This window comes from Pararge aegeria, chromosome 27 (assembly GCF_905163445.1).
Source record: "Pararge aegeria chromosome 27, ilParAegt1.1, whole genome shotgun sequence".
In the NCBI taxonomy this organism is placed as follows: Eukaryota; Metazoa; Arthropoda; class Insecta; order Lepidoptera; family Nymphalidae; genus Pararge; species Pararge aegeria.
The window spans coordinates 3073599-3092912 of NC_053206.1; the positions used below are offsets into that span (position 1 = coordinate 3073599).

The 19314-nt window shown below is 36.0% G+C and overlaps 2 protein-coding genes across 2 annotated transcripts; one reads left to right on the plus strand and one right to left on the minus strand.

Moving 5' to 3' along the window:
* Positions 1–250: 250 nt before the first annotated feature.
* LOC120635806 (solute carrier family 25 member 44) lies at positions 251–11801 on the minus strand. Its single transcript, XM_039906968.1, has 8 exons — positions 11633–11801; positions 9499–10081; positions 7794–7945; positions 4792–4881; positions 3784–3912; positions 2335–2518; positions 1002–1129; positions 251–464 (listed from the first exon to the last, which is right to left on the minus strand). Exons 2-8 carry the CDS (start codon positions 9698–9700, stop codon positions 270–272), a joined length of 1080 nt encoding a protein of 359 aa, XP_039762902.1. The 5' UTR covers positions 9701–10081; positions 11633–11801; the 3' UTR covers positions 251–269.
* A 308-nt stretch (positions 11802–12109) lies between these two features.
* On the plus strand, positions 12110–18537 carry LOC120635788 (calmodulin-like protein 4). Its single transcript, XM_039906947.1, has 6 exons — positions 12110–12235; positions 12315–12345; positions 13365–13478; positions 13861–13952; positions 15060–15167; positions 16879–18537. The coding sequence occupies exons 1-6, from the start codon at positions 12233–12235 to the stop codon at positions 16978–16980; spliced, it is 450 nt and encodes a 149-aa protein (XP_039762881.1). The 5' UTR covers positions 12110–12232; the 3' UTR covers positions 16981–18537.
* The last annotated feature ends 777 nt before the right edge of the window (positions 18538–19314 follow it).

Consider the following 19314-nt stretch of genomic DNA (forward strand, 5'->3'; position numbering starts at 1 on the left):
GCACACGGGCGCTGTACTCATTGCTAAAACTGACACACTATGCTCTCTTAGCGCAGAAAGACGCGCAACACTACTATTAACTATTTATTTTGGAGACATCCCTAGCAGTTTCATTACACAGACTATGTCTACAAAATAATTGAGCATAGACACGACATTGCCTTTTCAATTTATTGTCGTTTTGCGCAAAGGTAATCAAGTATAGAGCTTTTTAATAATATAAGGGGATGGGGGCAAAAGAAAACAAGCATTTGGCTGTTTTTTTTTATTCACCAGCGCACACGGGCGCGGTACTCGTCGCTAACACTGACACGCTTGATGCTCTCGTATCCCAATATGATGCAGAAGGAGAAGCAAGCTGACTGAACGAGCCTCGCTGATAAACCCTTCGCGTACAGCCCTATAAGACCTTCTTCGCGCCATAACTCCTTAAAGACTTGACGCATTGACCCGACGCCTTCAACCTGGAAATACGAGAGCGATAATAAAACTTTTATTTGAGTATACATCAGCATCACTGCTGGACAAAGATCTATAAACTTAGATACATGGATAGAAAAAGATAAAAAATAGAAGACATTATTGCACGTTTAGAAAAAAAATTAAACAAAGCAAAAGGTAAATAAATGTATTATATATTTAGTTTCACTTGACACCAAGTCAAAAATATTTTAGATCTATTTCATTTATTTCAGTTGGTATCACACTTGTAAGCGACCTTCGGGAAATGCAATATTTCGTAAAAGTATACGATCATTTAGCATTAGTCTATTATAAACTTAGATAGAAAAGTCTTTATTGCACGTATAGAAAAAAAACCATGTTTTTAAAAAAGGAAACGGAATTTTGAAAAAATAATTAATAGGATCAGGATATTTTCTCTCTGTAAATAAGTTATAATTGACCATAGACAAGAGTTTGACTTTTTTTTAATTTAAAATGAGCAAAGGTATAATATAAGGCAAAGGTATAATTTTAAAGTGCTAGAAGGACAAAATTACCTGTAACCTCGCCCGCACAATGTCAAGCGGGTTTGTGAGTATGGTGGTCGTGAACCCGCCCAGCGTGCCCGCTACACACTGTATGAGTAGATGAGAGATCCACACTGGCGATATCTTCAGCAGTTCATCTGCGAACGGAAAATAATTGTCAAATTTAAAATCTTAGAACCCCCCGATTTTCAATGTATTGTAAGGGTACATTATTCAACTAGTCAAGTCCTTTCATTTAATACTTTTAATTATATAATTTCATAAACCAGGACGAGTTTGGAAACCGTCGTAGTTTTAGTTTTGAGTTGACGAATTTAGTTATCGCCATCAACTCACTTCTATGTCATAATTTACATGTAATGTACGCATCAAAAGTGCCATCTATTCGCTTATTTAAATAAAGAATTATTGAACTTTGACTTTGAATTGGGTATTCAAAGTATTGAGGGAGCTCGTGAAAAAAAATTGAATTCACCATTTTCTGGTGGCGGCCATCGTGTATTTGAAATTTGTCATAATGGATAGTATTCTACAAGTCAAGCCCTTTAATTTGATACTCATATTAAAAAAAATATGTAACCCGCCAATTTGTGGCGGCGGCAATCTTGGCGGCCAGATTTTCATCAAACATAGACAAACTAAGACCACTCCCGACTAATTCACCTATCGAACGAAAAAAATACGATGCCACAGACAGAAACACATACACGTGAAGCTTATAAAAAATATTCTTTAATCTTTATACTTCACACAGATCTCAAGCAGTATAAAAAATAAACACCAACTGCTCTTAACACCACTTTATTATATAAAATTTATACTTCTTTTAATATCCGCATTAACCACTTCTCGCGGAACCCTAATAAAGAGTTTATTCTAGCCGGAGTAAAATCATCTTTAATCGCTACACTTACTTTGAGGCTAGATGGTGATGTTTGTAATTTATAATTCTTATTAGTGTTTTTACCTACACTTTGAGGTATTATCGATTTTATAAATTTAAAATGCATATAAAAATTTTCGGAACCGACAGGATTTGAACCTGCGACTCTCTCAATCGCGGCCTGAGCGCTTTCTCCAATTAAGCTACGGCTCTCCTACCGTCGATGCCGAAATTAGTATATGCCTTTCAGTCAGTCTTATAGCGACTGTAGCGTCAGCTAGTAGGAAACGTACTATAAAAAAGCAATGTGTCATCTCTTGTTTCAAACATGTCTCATTGTAATATGGACCTTTGAAAAGGTAGATCGAAACTGCAACGTTTTTATATGCATTTTAAATTTATAAAATTTATGTTTGTATTGTCATAGTATATTTATAAAAAAAAAAAAAAATTAGTTACCTTGGTAGGCGGTGTAGAGGGCCCACCACAGCGCGGAGTTGGGCACGTAGGCCGCAAGCGAAGCCGCGTACCCGCGGTAGTAGCCCAACGCGCCGTGCAGCCGGTACACGCGGGCCGCCACCTCGCGCGCCAACGCCGCCTTCGACCGACGCTGGGCCAGATCCAGCCCGAGCGGGTTCATTACCTGCGTTGGACAAAGAGCCATCATTTCTACCGCGCACTTGCAAATTATGGAACAATCAAAGTCAAAGTCAAATATTTCTTCATTCAAATAGGCACATAGATGGCACTTTTGATGCTTGCATTACATGTAAAATATGACATAGGAGTGTGTTGATGGCGATAAATAAATTCGTCAACTTAAAACTAAAGATACGAGGGTTCCAAACGCGCCCTCAGCATGTCATATGGAATTTACTATGGGGTAATGTTGCCGATATTGGCACTATTTTCGTGCTTCAGAAGACGGCTGTTCTTGCGATCTATAAAATGGGTCCGAGAGAGTCATTGAGAGATAAATTTAAAGATGTTAAGATAATGACAGTTTTTAGCCAATATATATTTGAAAATTTAATTTATGTTTACAAAAATATAGCAAAATTTAAGAGAAAATGTGACTGAAATAATTTGAACATTGGAAGCAAAAATAAACTTGCAGTGCAATATACTAGACTGTAATAAGTAATTCAAGAAAATAACACCATACAGATTCTCCTGCTGTTCACAGAGTACAGCAAATTAAGCTTAATTCTCATAATATAAAAGGTGAGATTTCAGTAAAGGGGTAAGCTTGGAGTATAGCTTGGAGTGGAGCGTGGAGTCGTATATGTATAACTAAGTGTATTTTTATATCACATAAACCAATGAAGTTTCCACATCATTGATTTATGGGATATAAAAATACGGCATTACTTTTAAGTGCAATAGTACTATTAGTTTCCCTTGAAAAGAAGAAGAAGAAAAACTTTACAGTGGCAGCGATTCTGGATCTTGCAGCCAGTGGCGTGCACTTCATACATGCACAAAAGCACTGCATACCCTAAAATTTATTTATAACTCGTATAGGAGGAGATTATTTGCAGTTTTATGCAACTTACTGCTGTATGCATACCCAGGTAAGAAACCAAGTGCACGCCACTGCTTGCAGCGACTGTTATTTTTTATTTGTGTATGTAGTTTGATAAATGAATGTGGAACCCTTAAAATTTCATATAACATTTTATTGTTATGAAATAGGTATAGTATTTCTCGCTAACATTCTTTATCGCACGTATAACATACAGGAAAAGGAACAGTATAGAGTATACAGTACACAATGTAGACATGCAAAGGCGGCCTTATTGCTCCAAGCAATCTCTTACAGGCAGCCTTTGTGGATAGGACTTACAGCAAGAGAACGGGATAGTGCCAAAGAAGCTAATAAATAAATAAATAAAAAAATTTACTCACAATATTTTTGGTACCACAGCTGCTAGACCCCTTCACCAGACCGAGTACCATCAGATGCTGACTCAGCACGTCGAAGGGAACTATCACAGTTTGACCCACTATAGACGCGCAGCCCCCACCAATAAACGACTGGGGACAAAGCAGAACTAATAAGATATATATATATATGTCCTTTGGAGACAGCTCATAAGACTGGTGTGAAAGGCATATACTAATTTCGGCATCGACGGTAGGAGAGCCGTAGCTTAATTGGTGAAAGCGCTCAGGCCGCGATTGCCGGAGAGTCGCAGGTTTTATATGCATTTTAAATTTATAAAAAAGCTCATAAAGCAATCGAAAACCGATATTTTTTCACGTGAGACTAAAAAAAATATATATTAGGGTATATATATATATATATGTATATATTAGGGTGGCGCAAAATCAACGACAATTTTTTTTTTGTCTCACGTGAAAAAATATCGGTTTTCGATGTTTTATGAGCTGTCTCCAAAGGACAGCTCAAAAAAAAATTTTTAAAAGGTCGCTCAGAACCTTTTTTTTAATTTTAAAAATCATCAAAAATCGATTCACTTGTTTCAACGGTGAAGGAAAACATCGTGCGGAAACCTGCATGCTTGAGTCCTAAAGAATGTTCTCGAAGGTGTCGGAGTCCACCAATCTCCAATGGGCCAGCGTTTTGGACTACGGTTAACCCCTTCTCATTGTGGGGGGAGACCCGTGCTCTGTAGTGGGCTGGTCATGGGATACTAAAAAAACTCTTGTATTTCAACATAAGTGCCAATATACTAATAAGCCGAGAACGTACAGGCAACTGACAGATAGAGAAACTTCAGAATTGGAAAATTACCGAATTACTCCCCTACTGGGGATCAAATCCGGAACTTACCACATATAAACAACCGCTGCGCCATGAAGGTCGCCTCTCAACCTGATTTGCGCCATAAAACGTAAACTAAGCGACTTTTGGCTACATCAGAAGTGGGATTATAAAAATATATATATTACCTTCATTCGCGGACTGACATCGTATTTTCCAAGCTCATGTCTCACTCCTTCGTACGTTGAAATGTAGAAAACTCCTGATATTATTTGAAACTGAAAGAAAATGTTATTTTTTTAATAGTTATAATTGACGGTCCCACCTGAGGTAGGTGGAAAACCATCACCTATTAAAATATATATATACATATATATATATATTATATATATTACGATAGTCAACACATCGCCATCTAGCCCCAAAGTAATCGTAGCTTGTGTTGTGGGTACTAAGATGACTGATGAATATTTTTATGAATATAATACACATACATACTTAAACTATACAGATAAACACCCGGTGTAACGTAATAAATGTCTATTTAATTACGTTACATAAATTTTATAAAATAATATTGTTGGAATTTGCGCGCGGGCAATCTTCCGAAATGTCGCGAAACTGGTATCCCGGCGCGAGGGGAGCGGTGCGCGGGGACCAACCGCGCTCGCGGCTTTCTAACTTCGCACGGCTCGTCAGTCGCCCAGAATTTCTACCTGAGACTGGACGCCGCGCGGCCGCTGTGCGGCCGCCGCATTTTTTTACGACTCTCACCTGATTGCTGTTTTTTTGCCTTAGACCTTAAGGATACTTACCCTCGAGCTATCTAAACCCCGTGTATCGGGTAAGTGTTGAACGATTCCTTAAAGTTTAGACGTTAGAATATCTTTTAATTAGGTAAATTACACGCATGCGGGTCGGCCATTACGCTCGTTGCCTTTGTTCTTTGTTCTCGCACATTGACCCATGCAATCGATCATATTTGGCTTAATCCTTGCATATTCTTTGTTAAAATTTCATCTAAATGTTTTAATTCCTATTTTTTTTTATAATTAAGTCCCTATTTTGATAAATTCCCAGATTCTCATACTATAGTAGTTCTCTGTATTTTGCTAATAACCTCACGTACCTTTTGCTATTTGCTATCTTTTAATTAATATTAGTCTTAATGTCTTTTGTTTTATTTTAATGCTTCTCACGCTCTCATAATGTAAACTCCGTCTGATTGTGAACAACGCATCCGCCATCTTGCGCAGTGCTTGCCGCTTAGCTGAGCCACGTGTTCGCAATCAGACTAGTTGAAGCGGAATTATTTTTCACACGCTGGACGAAAATTCCAGGGTTCGAGTTTCGAGTTCCTCGCTTCAAGTTCGAGTTCAAACCCAAGTTCCGGGTTCGACTCTCTACTGTTGTCGACGTCACCTCCGACGCCGATCTCCGGGTGCAGCTGAAGACCACCTCGTCTTCGCCTGCCTCGCCTCAAGTCTCAAGTCTCAAGTTTCAAGTTTCAAGTTCCGGGTTCGACTCCCTGTTGTTGTCGACGTCACCTCCGACGCCGATCTCCGGGTGCAGCTGAAGACCACCTCGTCTTCGCCTGCCTCGCTTCGGGTTCGACTCCCTGTGGTTGTCGACGTCACCGTCAACGTGCCGTCTCCTGGTGCAGCTGAAGACCACCTCGCCTTCGCCTGTTCCTACTGGGCCACGCAATCAACGGCTACAAGGGCAGTACTCGCCCACTGCAGAATTTGGAAGCGAACTAATTGACGGGCCCTTTCACCCACGACCGCTGACCTTGTTACCCTAAATAAATTTGTGATTACGTGTTCCATCTTTTAATATACACTAACTAGAACCGTAACACCGGACATTGAAAAACATTCATGTTCATCACAAAAACAATTTCCAGGTTTGGGAATCGAACCCAAAGCTGTAGAATAAGAAAGCAGTGTCGCCTCCACTCTGTGTCTCTGATCTGTTTGGTGTGGAGTATAAAGATTGGGGAAATTACAAACTACACCGTACAAATTCTTCTGATTCTCGCGGAGTATAAGCAAATTAAGCTTAATTTTCATAATAACAATAATAATATTATATCCCTTTTCTCCCGAAGCTGAAGTGGGAATGGGCGGGGCACATAGCTCGGAGAACCGATGGACGTTGGGGTCTTAAGGTGCTGGAATGGCGACCCCGCACCGGTAAGCGCAGCGTAGGTCGGCCCCCAACGAGGTGGACAGATGACATCAGGCGAGTCACTGGGAGCCGCTGGAGGCAAGCGGCCTAGGACCGTGTATTGTGGAACTCCCTACAACAGACCTATGTCCAACAGTGGACGTCGATTGGTTGAGTTCTTACTTAAAGCAATCAGATACGGCCATCACATGCTAAATTAAAATTATGTAACTGTCACTGTCACTCTAGTAGGTACGCGCCGCGTAGCGTACGTACTATGCGCGTGTTGGTCTTTTAACTTCAATAGGGTTGTCGTAAATAAAAAATTAGAATGTTTGCGTTGAATGAAAGGATAAAATGTTTCTTCTCCCACAGCTTTAACAACTCTCAGAAAACGCACAAGTGGAAATAATATCAAAATAACATATACGTATACTATAGAACGGGGTGGGGGGGGGGGGGGGGGGGGGGGGGGGAACTACTACTATTTCATGTTCCCGTGCTTTAGCAGATTTTAGGAATTGGAGAAGTCTGTATGTAGTATTAGAATTTATGAGTAAGTAGTTTATTAAAATTATTTTGTATATATATAAATATATTTTTTTTTAACTGAAATTGCTGCACCGTTCGTTTTTTTTCCTAACGTCAAAGGTTGTCTGGAAGAGATAAGACCGCCTTTGCACGCTCTATTTTTTTTTTTTTTAAGTTTCTTGTGTATGTGTTTGTGTTTAGTTTATATAAAATGTGTGTGTGCAATAAAGACTTAAAACAAACAAACAAACAAGTTTACCCCCGTTTATTAAAGCGCATTATATTTGGATATTATTTAAACTTGTGTGTTAGTGCTCTGAGAGTTGATAAAGCTGTGGGAGAAGATAAATGGATATCGTTTTCCCGGGGATATAATTGTCTCCTTCACATGCTGTGCCGCGCCGTTCTGCTTGGGACATAATCGGTGGATATAATTTTTGTCACCTGCTCGTGAAAATTCAATCAAATTCCTCCAACTTAAAATACTTACACTCGACAGCCAGAATCCTCGGTAAAGTCCAGACACTCCTTCGCTCGCGTATATCTTTGTGATCGCGTCAGAGACACCTTTATACGCTTCCTTTTTCCTTTGTATCTGTATTTGAGTTTTTATCAACGTCAGCGGGTAGAGTGCGCAGCGTACTGTGGAATTTTAAATAAGGATTAGCGCATACAGAGAGCCAGTTTAAACGTTGTCTCTGACAAGACACACAGAGTGTAAATTTTGTATTAAGACTACAGTAGCTTTAGTTTATGATTTGACACCGTTTACGGGTGCGGAGTCGCCATTCCAATTTCCAGCACCTTCGGACCCGCAATGTCTATCGTTTCTCCAACAATAAGTAGAAACACTTTATTGCACGCAAAACATAAAATAATACAGATAACACAAAATAACCTACACTTTGAGGAATTATCAATTTATAAATTTAAATTGCATATGAAGATTTTCGGAACCGACAGGATTAGAACCTGCGACTCTCTGGCAATCGCGGCCTGAGCGCTTTCACCAATTACGCTACGGCTCTCCTACCGTCGATGCTGAAATTAGTATATATACCTTTTACATCAGTCATATAACTGTAACGCCATCTAGTAGGAAACATTGCAGTCGATCAAATTTTTCAAAGGTCCATTTTACAATGGGACACGTTGAAAACAGGAGAAGAGACAATGCTTTTTTTAATATTTTTTATTAGTGTTTTGGGGGAATTATCAATTTTGTAAATTTAAAATGCATTTAAAATATTTCGGAACTTATATTAGACTATAAGACTGATGTAAAAGGCATATACTAATTTGGGTATGACGGTAGGAGAGCCGTAGCTCAATCGGTTAAAACTCTTAGGTCGCGATTGCCAGAGAGTCACAGGTTCTAATCATGACGGTTCCAAAAATTTTTTATATGCATTTTAAATTTATAAAATTAATAAGAAATAAATTGAAAATTACACCTGAGCTATGTGCCCGACCGATTGCCACTCGATGAGCTAAGCCCGTAGCTTTAGTTCTTCTATAGGTCTGCTCATATCTGATACTTTGACATTTATTTAATGTTAAACAATTATATAAACTCTGTTCTTTTAAAATAGAGTAATAAATATACTACGACAATACACACATCACCATCTAGCCCCAAAGTAAGCGTAGCTTGTGTTATGGGTACTAAGATGACTGATGAATATTTTTATGAATCATCATCATCACAACAACCCATTGCCGGCCCACTACAGGGCACGTTTCTCCTCTCACAATGAGAAGGGGTTAAGGCCGTAGCCCACCACGCTGGTCTAGTGCGGATTGGTGGACTTCACGCACCTTTGAGAACATAATGGAGAACTCTCAGGTATGCAGGTTTCCTGACGATGTTTTCCTTCAGCGTTGTTCATAACTTGAAAGTTAGAGGTGTGTGCGGTGCGTGCTGGGATTCGAACTCGGCCCCCCGAAAGTGTAGTCGAGGCCGTACCCGCTGGGCTATCAACGCTTCTATATCTTTTTGAATAACATACATAAATACCTGCTTATAATATATAATGAAACACCAAGACACTGGAAAACATTCATGTTCATAAGACAAACATTTTCCAGTTGTGGGAATCGAACCCACAGCCTTGGACTCAGAAAGCAGAGAGCCCACTGCACCAATGGGTTGTCTTACATAGAGTGAGTAGTCTGTAAAAATTTTTATAACTTACCTGTAAAACTGCTCAATGTATATAGGGGGAAGAATTTGCTTTTATCCATCATGCTCCATTCAATCGTTGTTATCAGTTGTGGAGGGGGCGTCTCAACCATTGTCGCGGCCATAGCTTCCTTCGAAATATCTCCTTTCTTATCCTTTTCAATTTCTCTCTCTGTCTCTTTTTCTTTTAGAGTATTCCATACGTTTAGAAGCATCTACAGGTCCCTACACTATATTTTAGTTACACTATTTTGTTATCTGTTTATTTCACTTATATGTCTTTGGTTTTTATACTGATTCAAAATCTAACATTGCTTTTTATTATATTAGTTTTCTATTTTATTGCTCTCTTTTTTATATTGTATTAAATACAATATCAATGGAATTATAAATATGATAAAATAAATTGATTTTTAATAATGTAAACTGTATTAAATTAAATAAATAAAATAATATTCTCTATTCTATAGATAAAAGACTAGAACACTACTGTACGGTTTAGGTAATTTTTGATAACTTCAAATATGTGTTACATATTATAAGAATCGACTCCAATTCTTCCATGGTTCCTGGTACGTCACAATGTAACTCTGTAACTAAAAGAAATAACCGCTCAAATATGTATCAGAACTCCAAAGATGTTGAATGCGATAGTCTCCCTCTGAAACAGCCATGCCAAAGTAAAATCTTTATGGGCATCACATAACTAGCACCATGATTTTACATACAGGTGATATAAAGCAGTAGAAATTTGAGTATTATGGTGGTGAGTATTGGCAAACCATAATGTTGCAAGAGGACTTTGTGCCAGCAGTGGACTGTTACAGGCTATTGATGAATGAATGTATCTATTATATTTTACAAACAACTTTGCAATAAAATGTAATAAAAAATATATTTTAATATAATACCATAGAATTAAGAACATATAGAATCTTCATTCAGCCATTATTGTATGCAGTGCATTGTGTCCGAAAACAGTGGTGCACATCTCACTTTACACCCGTGGAATCTTGCTAGCTCACAAAATAATTATTGTCAACTGCTAAATGGTAACTGACAAACCGATTGTTCACAAAACCATTCTAAAGTGAAGTGGTTCTTGATGCTTCAATATAAATTGTGTACACAGTTTCCGTATGTTTTTAATTCAGTGTTTAGTACCACAAGAATTCATCAAAACTATTTGGCCTGCGACATACACCCTGAATGCCTTCGAGGCAAAAGTGAAATGGCATTTTCTAGGCAAGCCCCAACATAGACCTCATCATTGGTTTCCATCAGGCATGATAGTTGTCAAACTCTAGCCAATCTTGTAAAAAAAAAAAATTGCAAGGCAAAGAGCAAGTAACTTTTATAACCATAAATATTTTTAATTTTTAATAGATTGAATTTTTGGGGTTGGATATGAATATTCAAGACTAAAGACATGTCTTAACACAAATATGTTACATCATTTGACATCAAATAAAATTTATTATTATATACATTAAATTCTCACAGCTGTGCACAAGATAAATATAGAAAGATCTGAACCTAATATTAATGCACTGACTGGGATTAAACCATACGACGAAATAACGATAGGGATTATTACATTGAGATTAAATGTGCTTAATATTAAACACTAAGACATAGCCCTATGCCTTACTATCAAATATATGAATTATAAACACTGAAGTCATGGATGTATGGTTACCTACCTTTGGCTACCTATGTTATACCTTTGCCTTTTCTCTACAGGCAAGTATAAAAAAAATTAAAGCTAAGCATAAGATCGCAAATACATGAATAGTCTTATGAGATAGTACATGTTTTATGGCTTGCGTGAAAGGCAATGTTTTGTATATCGTTATTAAATTACGTTACTAACTAACTGATTCTGCTAAAAGAGCAACGTCGTTACATATTTAAAAAGGGTTAAGGGCTTTTGTGTCGAAACATAATGTAATTTAATTGATAATTTTTAACCTATAAAATTACTTACGTGACGCAAAAACATCACTTCCTACTTAGATAACAACATTAAAATCAATATATGAAATAATTTACATACCAAACAATTGATTTACAAAATACAATGTAATAATTTATAAACATTTTTATAAAAGAGTCTGTTACGAGATTTCGTTTCGATATAAACTTACCATTTGTGTTCGTCAATGACCATTATAGACTTTTACACGTTTATAATGCATACAATTGTTGAACAGCTAGCTTTGAAAGATGTTTTATGTAATAATTTACTAAATTTTTGGTAATTTCACCGTGGAAAATTAAGACCTTCAATTCGTGTCTACAATCCGTCAGTTGTCAGTCAGCTGATTGGTCCGTAGACAGCTCTAGACCAAAAACACAAGACACAGTTTTTTTTTGAACTTACTTAATGCCATAGATTCTCGCTCTTTAATTTTTCTGTTTTTTTTGATAAACGGTCCTGAATTGTAGTTGTTTTAGGCCTAACATAAATATAAAGCACAGAATAAGCAAAAAAGCTATGAAAATTATCAACAGAGCAAAATTGACCTCACGATGGGTGTGGGAGACGAGTAGTCTATCTACCTATCAAAGAGAACATAGGCAACAGATGAACTTCAATCTGTGATACTATAGTGCGTGTGGATTGTTACTATATATATTAATTAATTCGAATTTTAGTCTGTGGTAATTGTACCACAAAACTTTTGTTTTCTTACTGAATTTAAAAACTTTTACTTATTTAATTTTCACCTTTTCGTCATACGATTATGGTGAGGCATGTTATTGTAAATTTAAAAATGTATGTCGGATATGTGATTAGTGATACTAATTAATTGTAATGTGTTTCAGGCACGTTATTTTAAAGAGCAAGATATCGACGGTATGTGTTTTCTTATCTATTTCTAGGATGGTTGTTAAGATAAAAATATTTATTTACGTGGATATAGTTTTGTAAATGTATATTGTTGATAAATCAATTATTATCCTTCATTTGTAAGTAAGCTATGCTTTAAGAAATGGTTTTTATTGCATACCGTTATTTGGCCCAAATTCGAGAGGTCGCGTCTCTATTGCTTTTGCTTTATTCTATCTTGTTTAATATATTCCTACAAAGGCATGCCGCTAAGCGATTTAGCGTTCCGGTACGATGTCGTAGAAATTGATAAGGAGTATTGGTTTAGTATAACTGCTATACTCCCTAACAGGTTAGCCCGCTACCATCTTAGACCGCATCATAACTTACCACCAGGTGAGATTGCAGTCAAGGGCTAACTTGTAGTGGATAAATATTTTTTTGGTAAATCAGTGCACTGTGCGCTTTGTATTCCTGTTTTAAAGGTTTATAAAAAGATGATACTAAAGAGTAACCCCAGATTAAGGGGCAAACTTGAATATCAGCAGGCATCGTCTAATCCTTCCAAGCACTTTATCAGCAATAGAGTTATACAAATGTGGAATGCCTTGCCTGAAGATGTAGTGACTGCAGAATCACTGAATCAGTTTAAGAATAGACTGGATAAACATCAAAAAGACAAAGAGCGCAAGAAATGATATAGACACATCAGCGAAAGCTGCTTAGTCTATTATGTAATAATAATATTTATAATAGAGATAAATATATATTAATAGAGTTATTATATTTCGTAAAAAGGCCATTAACATTCAACTAAATAAATTGTGTGCGTTAATTATTCTATGAAAAAGTATTGTTGAAGTTTTTCAGTGCTGGGTGTTTATATGTATTTTCTAAGTACATATTTATGTATATATGTAATTCTTAAAAAAAATATCAGTCATCTTAGTACCCATAACACAAGCTACGCTTTCTTTGGGGCTAGATGGCGATGTGTGTATTGTTGGAGTATATTTATTTATTTATTTATTTCATTTGTATTACAGAGTTCAGAGAATGTTTCTACTTGTTTGCGAGGTCCGGCCAGATAACCTCACTGGATGAGCTGACAGTTGTGATGAGATCCCTCGGCATGAGCCCTACTATACAGGAGTTGACTGGTAAAATTGGTTTTTTTTTAATGTCCATTCACTGAAGACGTCCCTGGTGAAGCAGTGAGCGCTCTGAGTCCTTCGCCGTTCGTTCGATTCCCACGACTGGAAAATGTTTGTGTGATGAACATGATTGTTTTTCAGTGTCTGGGTGTTTATATGTATATTCTAAGTATTTATGTGTATTATATCCATTAAAATATTGAACAGCTATCTTAGTACCCATAACACAAGCTACGCTTACTTTGGGGCTAGATTGCGATGTGTGTATTGTCGTAGTGTATTTATATTTATTTATTTATTTTTACGGTTGACTTAAACGCGGACGAAGTCGCGTCGTACCGCTAGCGTTTTGATAATGTTGATCATAAATAATATAGTCTTCTTGCAGGTTACCTAAAAGGAAAGGGTGGCAAAATGTCATTCGCAGATTTCCTAGAAGTCATGCACATACATTCACGTGCCGAAAACTTGCCTCACGAAGTAAGTTTAACGTTTTTAACTGTTCAATTAGAATGTGGTTCTTCATACAATCAATTAGCAAAGCTACTATTGCACGCCTCATATGCGGAGCGTGAGGTGATACTCTACTCTCGACATGTCAAAAAACCCAGTCTTTCAAAACTTAAATGTTGTTTTTTTTATTAGTATAACACTTACAGGATATTATGAGTGCACTAACATCAAGTTAATAATCTGTCTAGCACATATGATATATATTTTATAAGCAATTATTCTTGTTCAATATAGTAAATAATAATAAAACTAATCATTCTTGGACGTCCGTGTGTATGTGTTTACGGATCCGTGTATGTGGCAGAGAAATTGGACGAAAAAATTATTTCTTATATCTTTATTTTTTTTATTATATTAAGTAATGCACTGTGCTGATTCCTAGTTAATATTAGCGTTCTAAGTACTGTCGTTTAATTATAATTTATCAAAAACTATTTTTTCTATATGCAAGAGTATGTGGATCAAGATTCGCGCATGCGCTATGTAAATTACGTCTCACAAAATCGCGTGAGACATAAAGATATTAATTTTATTTGTTATTTCATTTTAAAAAACTTGAGTTTTTGTTTTAGGATTTTTTTTTCAAAGTGAATGATCGCTATAAGGCGTGCATGCACTTTTGGTTTTTCCAAATTTTTAAAATTTTTGAAAGTACGTTCATGTAGAAAGTCTTGAAGTTCATATCATTAACACTGACAACTTTTGTTTTAAGACTTTTCAAAATTCGGTATCAATTGATGCCATACAAAAACATTACGTATTGTATTGTATGTAACGTATTGTATGAGTGAGTTTTATTAAAAAAATCCAATGATGATTCCTTAGAAAATTATGCTTTTTTTTTTGAAATTTGTAATTGTAGTTTGATATCCATTTAGTTGTTAAATTCTTGAATATATTTTTTGCAATTTTAATTTTATTTGAGTTATATTATCGTAGTCTTTATATGCTTATCTTAACAGTATTTTTTGTTTTAATTTTTGTCGTATGGGTATTTGGCCTGAATTAAAAGCATTTAATATTTATTATTTTATTAAAGGTTCAGAAAGTTCAGAGTTCTACATTTTGTTATAGGTAGTGAACGCCTTCAAAGCAGGCGATGCTGAAAAGAGGGGCATCATCCCAGCCAAGCAGCTACGGATCCTGCTGCAGAATTGGGGAGAGGGACTGTCTTCTCGTGAGGTAACTTTAATAACCGCTACCCCTTTGTGTAAGGCAGGATTTCCTCGACATTTCATCGTTATTCTAAACAACCCATTTCAAAATTCAAAAATTCAAAATTCATTTATTTCAAGTAGGCCTAATACAAGCACTTTTGAAACGTCAAGTCTGTCCGTGTGTAGTGACTCTACCACCGGTTCGGAAGGCAGAAGTTCGGAAGGATTCTACCGAGAAGAAGTCTGCAAGAAACTCAGCAGTTGCTCTTTTCCAACATCAACAATTTACATTTTACATTTTAACATTCATTTTTCTATCTTGTGAGAGCTGAAAGCGGAGCCGGATGCTTCCAAGCAACCTTGTCATTAAGAAACTCATCAATTGTATAATAACCTCGTTGTAATAAATGTGTAATTTCCGGCCTAGAAGGCACCCCAGATTTTTCCCCAGGGTTTTCCTCCCAGAATTAGAAGGGTTTGGGCCAGGGCTTCTAAATAAATATACTCATGCACCCTTCAACAGTAATTAGTAATTCCGTTACACGTCGTATTATCTGAATCACGGAAACAGTTCCCGCTATTTTCATGAAATTTAATTTGCAGGGGGTTACGAGGCCGATACTCGATGTAGCTAGGTTTGATTTTTAGAAAACGTCATTTTATCCGTGTTTTAAGACAACGTGAAACTGCTGTTATTTCATAGTTTACGAAGTATGGAGGGTAGAGGTAAGGAGAGTCATCTTATATGGGAGAAAAGTTGAAAAAGTGTCCAGTTTATGCGCTAAATAACAGTTCAAAAATCCTCCACAATGGCGCTGGTGGATGCACAGGGTATGGTATGAATGTAGCAATCGTAGATGAATTGAAGTATGCCGAGTTAAAAAATTTAATGTCATTATCGACTAAAGTAGTTAATTATTGAGAATTTCAACAACTTAACGTAAGTTGTTGAAATTCTCAATAATTAACTAACTACAAAATATTGTGGTAAATATAACCTTACTTCCTTGTATCTCCATACTTCCTTGTTTATTTTTCAAGCCTACTCTAACAATATTTATATTTGGCGCTTCTTTTAAGAGTTACCCTGATGCAATTGTGGCGCCATCCTAATTTAATACATTTTGACGACACTTTTTCATATACACAGATGACTCTCCTTACCTCTATCCTCCATATTACGAAGGTAAATTTCGCCACAGACTATAAAGTTATAATAGATACCAGAAGACTCCGGTTCGCGATAATAATGGATAATATGTGACTTCAATAGTTTGAACATTAGAAGTAAGAATAAACTTACAGTGGTATATACTAGGTTACATAAAATTCATAATTCGTTTAAAAGAAAATTGCATACAATTTTACAATAAACTACCAATTGACATCTTGGAGATGTCTCTTAAAAAGTTTGTTTTAAACGTAAGCTTATAGAAGAGTCCTATTATAGTATAAAGGACTACGTAATCGATAAAAAAGCTTGGTTGTGAATTATTGCTCTGTTCTAACAATTTTAAATGACAAAAAAAAAACCTGGCTAAGTTTGTTGTGGGCTTCTTCTTAGACCAGGACGCGTTTGGAACCCTCGTAGCTTCAGTTTTAAGTTTACGAATATGGTTATCGCCATAATCTCACTAATCTCACTACCGTGTACACATTTCTCATGAAATGTACGTCATCCATGGGCCTACTTGAATAAAGATATTTTTAACTTTGACTTTGATAACCTGTTTCAGATCGATAATATATTTCGTGAGGCGAACGTCTCGACCAATGGCACTGTCCGCTATGAAGACTTCGTCAAAATAGCTTGTGCGCCGGTTCCTGACTACTATTAATAATCCCGTATAATTAATAGTTTTCAGTAGCTTTAGTACGAGTTTCGTATGCTTACAATCGAGGAGTCGTTTTTGAAAATCAAACTCGAAAGTAAAATCGCCTTAATCGGAGGCCTAGTGATTCAGGAGATTCCTAGAAAAAAAAAACATTTCACGAACTCTTAATTGTGATGTTTAACTACCTTAGGCGCCGTTTAAAGTTACGACGCCGATTTGGCGGATTGTAAAGTTTGGGGGGCTCGTAAACTGACAATTGAGAGATGGAAAAATTATAAAATCGGTTTTTTTGAATGACCTCAAATCCATACTAAAAATGGAAAATATGAAAATACAAACACAAAATACTACACTTTGTGCAAGAACCATAGACAAGTTTGGTTTTTTTATTGGTGAAAGGTAAATGTATGCCTAGGAAACTTGTTTGATTAGCAATGCCATGTCCATCGTTTTATTTTACAAACTTTCTGCCAAAACCCCTAAGGTATTTTAAACAAATTTGAGCATTAACGCGATATAAATAAGATCCACTCTTCTCGGATGATCAAGAATAGCGTTTATCGAAAATGACTCCTCGATTGCGTGCGAGCAAATCTTGTGCTAAGGTTCCAGTACTACATTCCAGTATTCTATATACAGGTGGTCTGGTTATAATAACCGTTTATACATTTCAATTAACAGTGCCCGTAAACAAAACCAGCTATACAAGGTTTAGTAAAAAATACCAGAAAGCTCTCGGCCTTGTATTTCCTATCATTAAAATTAACAACTTTTATTCTAATACTTTTCGAAATTCAGTATTAATTTAATTCATACAAAAAAAAACATGTTATTCCTGTAAAGTGACATTACACTGTGGAACCCAAAACGTGGATTGGACAACGTCGCGTAGTCGGGTCAGTGACCGCACGATAGAGTCGTGGTTCGCGCGCTGTTGCCGATGTTACATTACAGAGTAGTTACAAGTAGAGTAACTGTAAAATATTCAATATTGAATAGTTAACAAACTATCGAGTTAAAAAAAAGTCGTAGAGCAAAAGTCGTTTGTTTTACTGTAAACAACTAAAGGCCGAGAGATTTTTAGTATTCATTATTGTGTATCCGTACAAAAATGTATTTAAAAAAAAAACTAAAATTATTATTGGCATAAGATTAATTATATTTTTGTATTAATAGTTATTACTAAATTATTTTAATTTATATTATCATCATCTCAACTACGGGACTTCTGCTAGACGTTGATTTCAACTCGCTATAGTGTCGCTTGTATCCAGCGACTCCCTGCGACACGTTTTACGTCGTCTGTCCACTCGTAGGTCTAGCATACGCGCCCCGAGAAAATAATCACTACCCGTTTCTCATCTTATTTGTATAGAGATTGAAGAGATAATTTGTCGACATTTCTCTCGGTGCGCATGCTAGCCCTACTTGTCTACCATCACTGCGCTGTCAAGTGCAGCGTCACTCCAACACCTTGGGACCACAACGTCCATTAGTAAATCGATGTGTACATTAAGAATTATTTTGGCGGAATATAAAAATAAAAAACGTTGTTATCATTAAAAATCGTTTCGTTTTATTTCAAATATAACAAACATCCTGTAACGTGATATGGCACTAGTTTGTGGTCCATTTTGCTAAAACACCAAAGACGTTTGATTACAGAAAACGTGTAGGAAGTATAATAAATAATTACAAATTGTATTCAATAGAATTAGATTACAAAACAATTTAGCGAGATTATAGCAAACATTTTATAAAAACTATAAAACAACATAATTAGTTTTATGTCGTTTTATACTTAAAAAATATTACAATAATTACAGAAAAATATTAGCGAGCGTATTTAAAATATTTTTGAATAATTGAAGGTTACGGAAAATATTTATTTGGATTCAAAGAAATAATTAAAAGAGTATTGCGGAATATTTTTAAACATATTACAGAGGGCTTACTGTGATCGCCGTGAGAGTAGAACTCCCAAGTGACGAAAATGCTTCATGAAGGAGATATATATATATATTTAAATCTCATGAATTTTCATTCGGTTAAAGTAAAAAAAAATCAACATCAATAACTCTACAATACACTGTGCGATCTCTGAATTTATGATGACAAAAACTAATCTTTAGAACGCAAGGCATAGAAAATTAATAAATAATCATGTATTTGCCAGAGTGTATGTATAATAGAGTTATTATATTTCGTAAAAAGGCCATTAACATTCAACTAAATAAATTGTGTGCGTTAATTATTCTATGAAAAAGTATTGTTGAAGTCTTTCAGTGCTGGGTGTTTATATGTATTTTCTAAGTACATATTTATGTATATAATTCT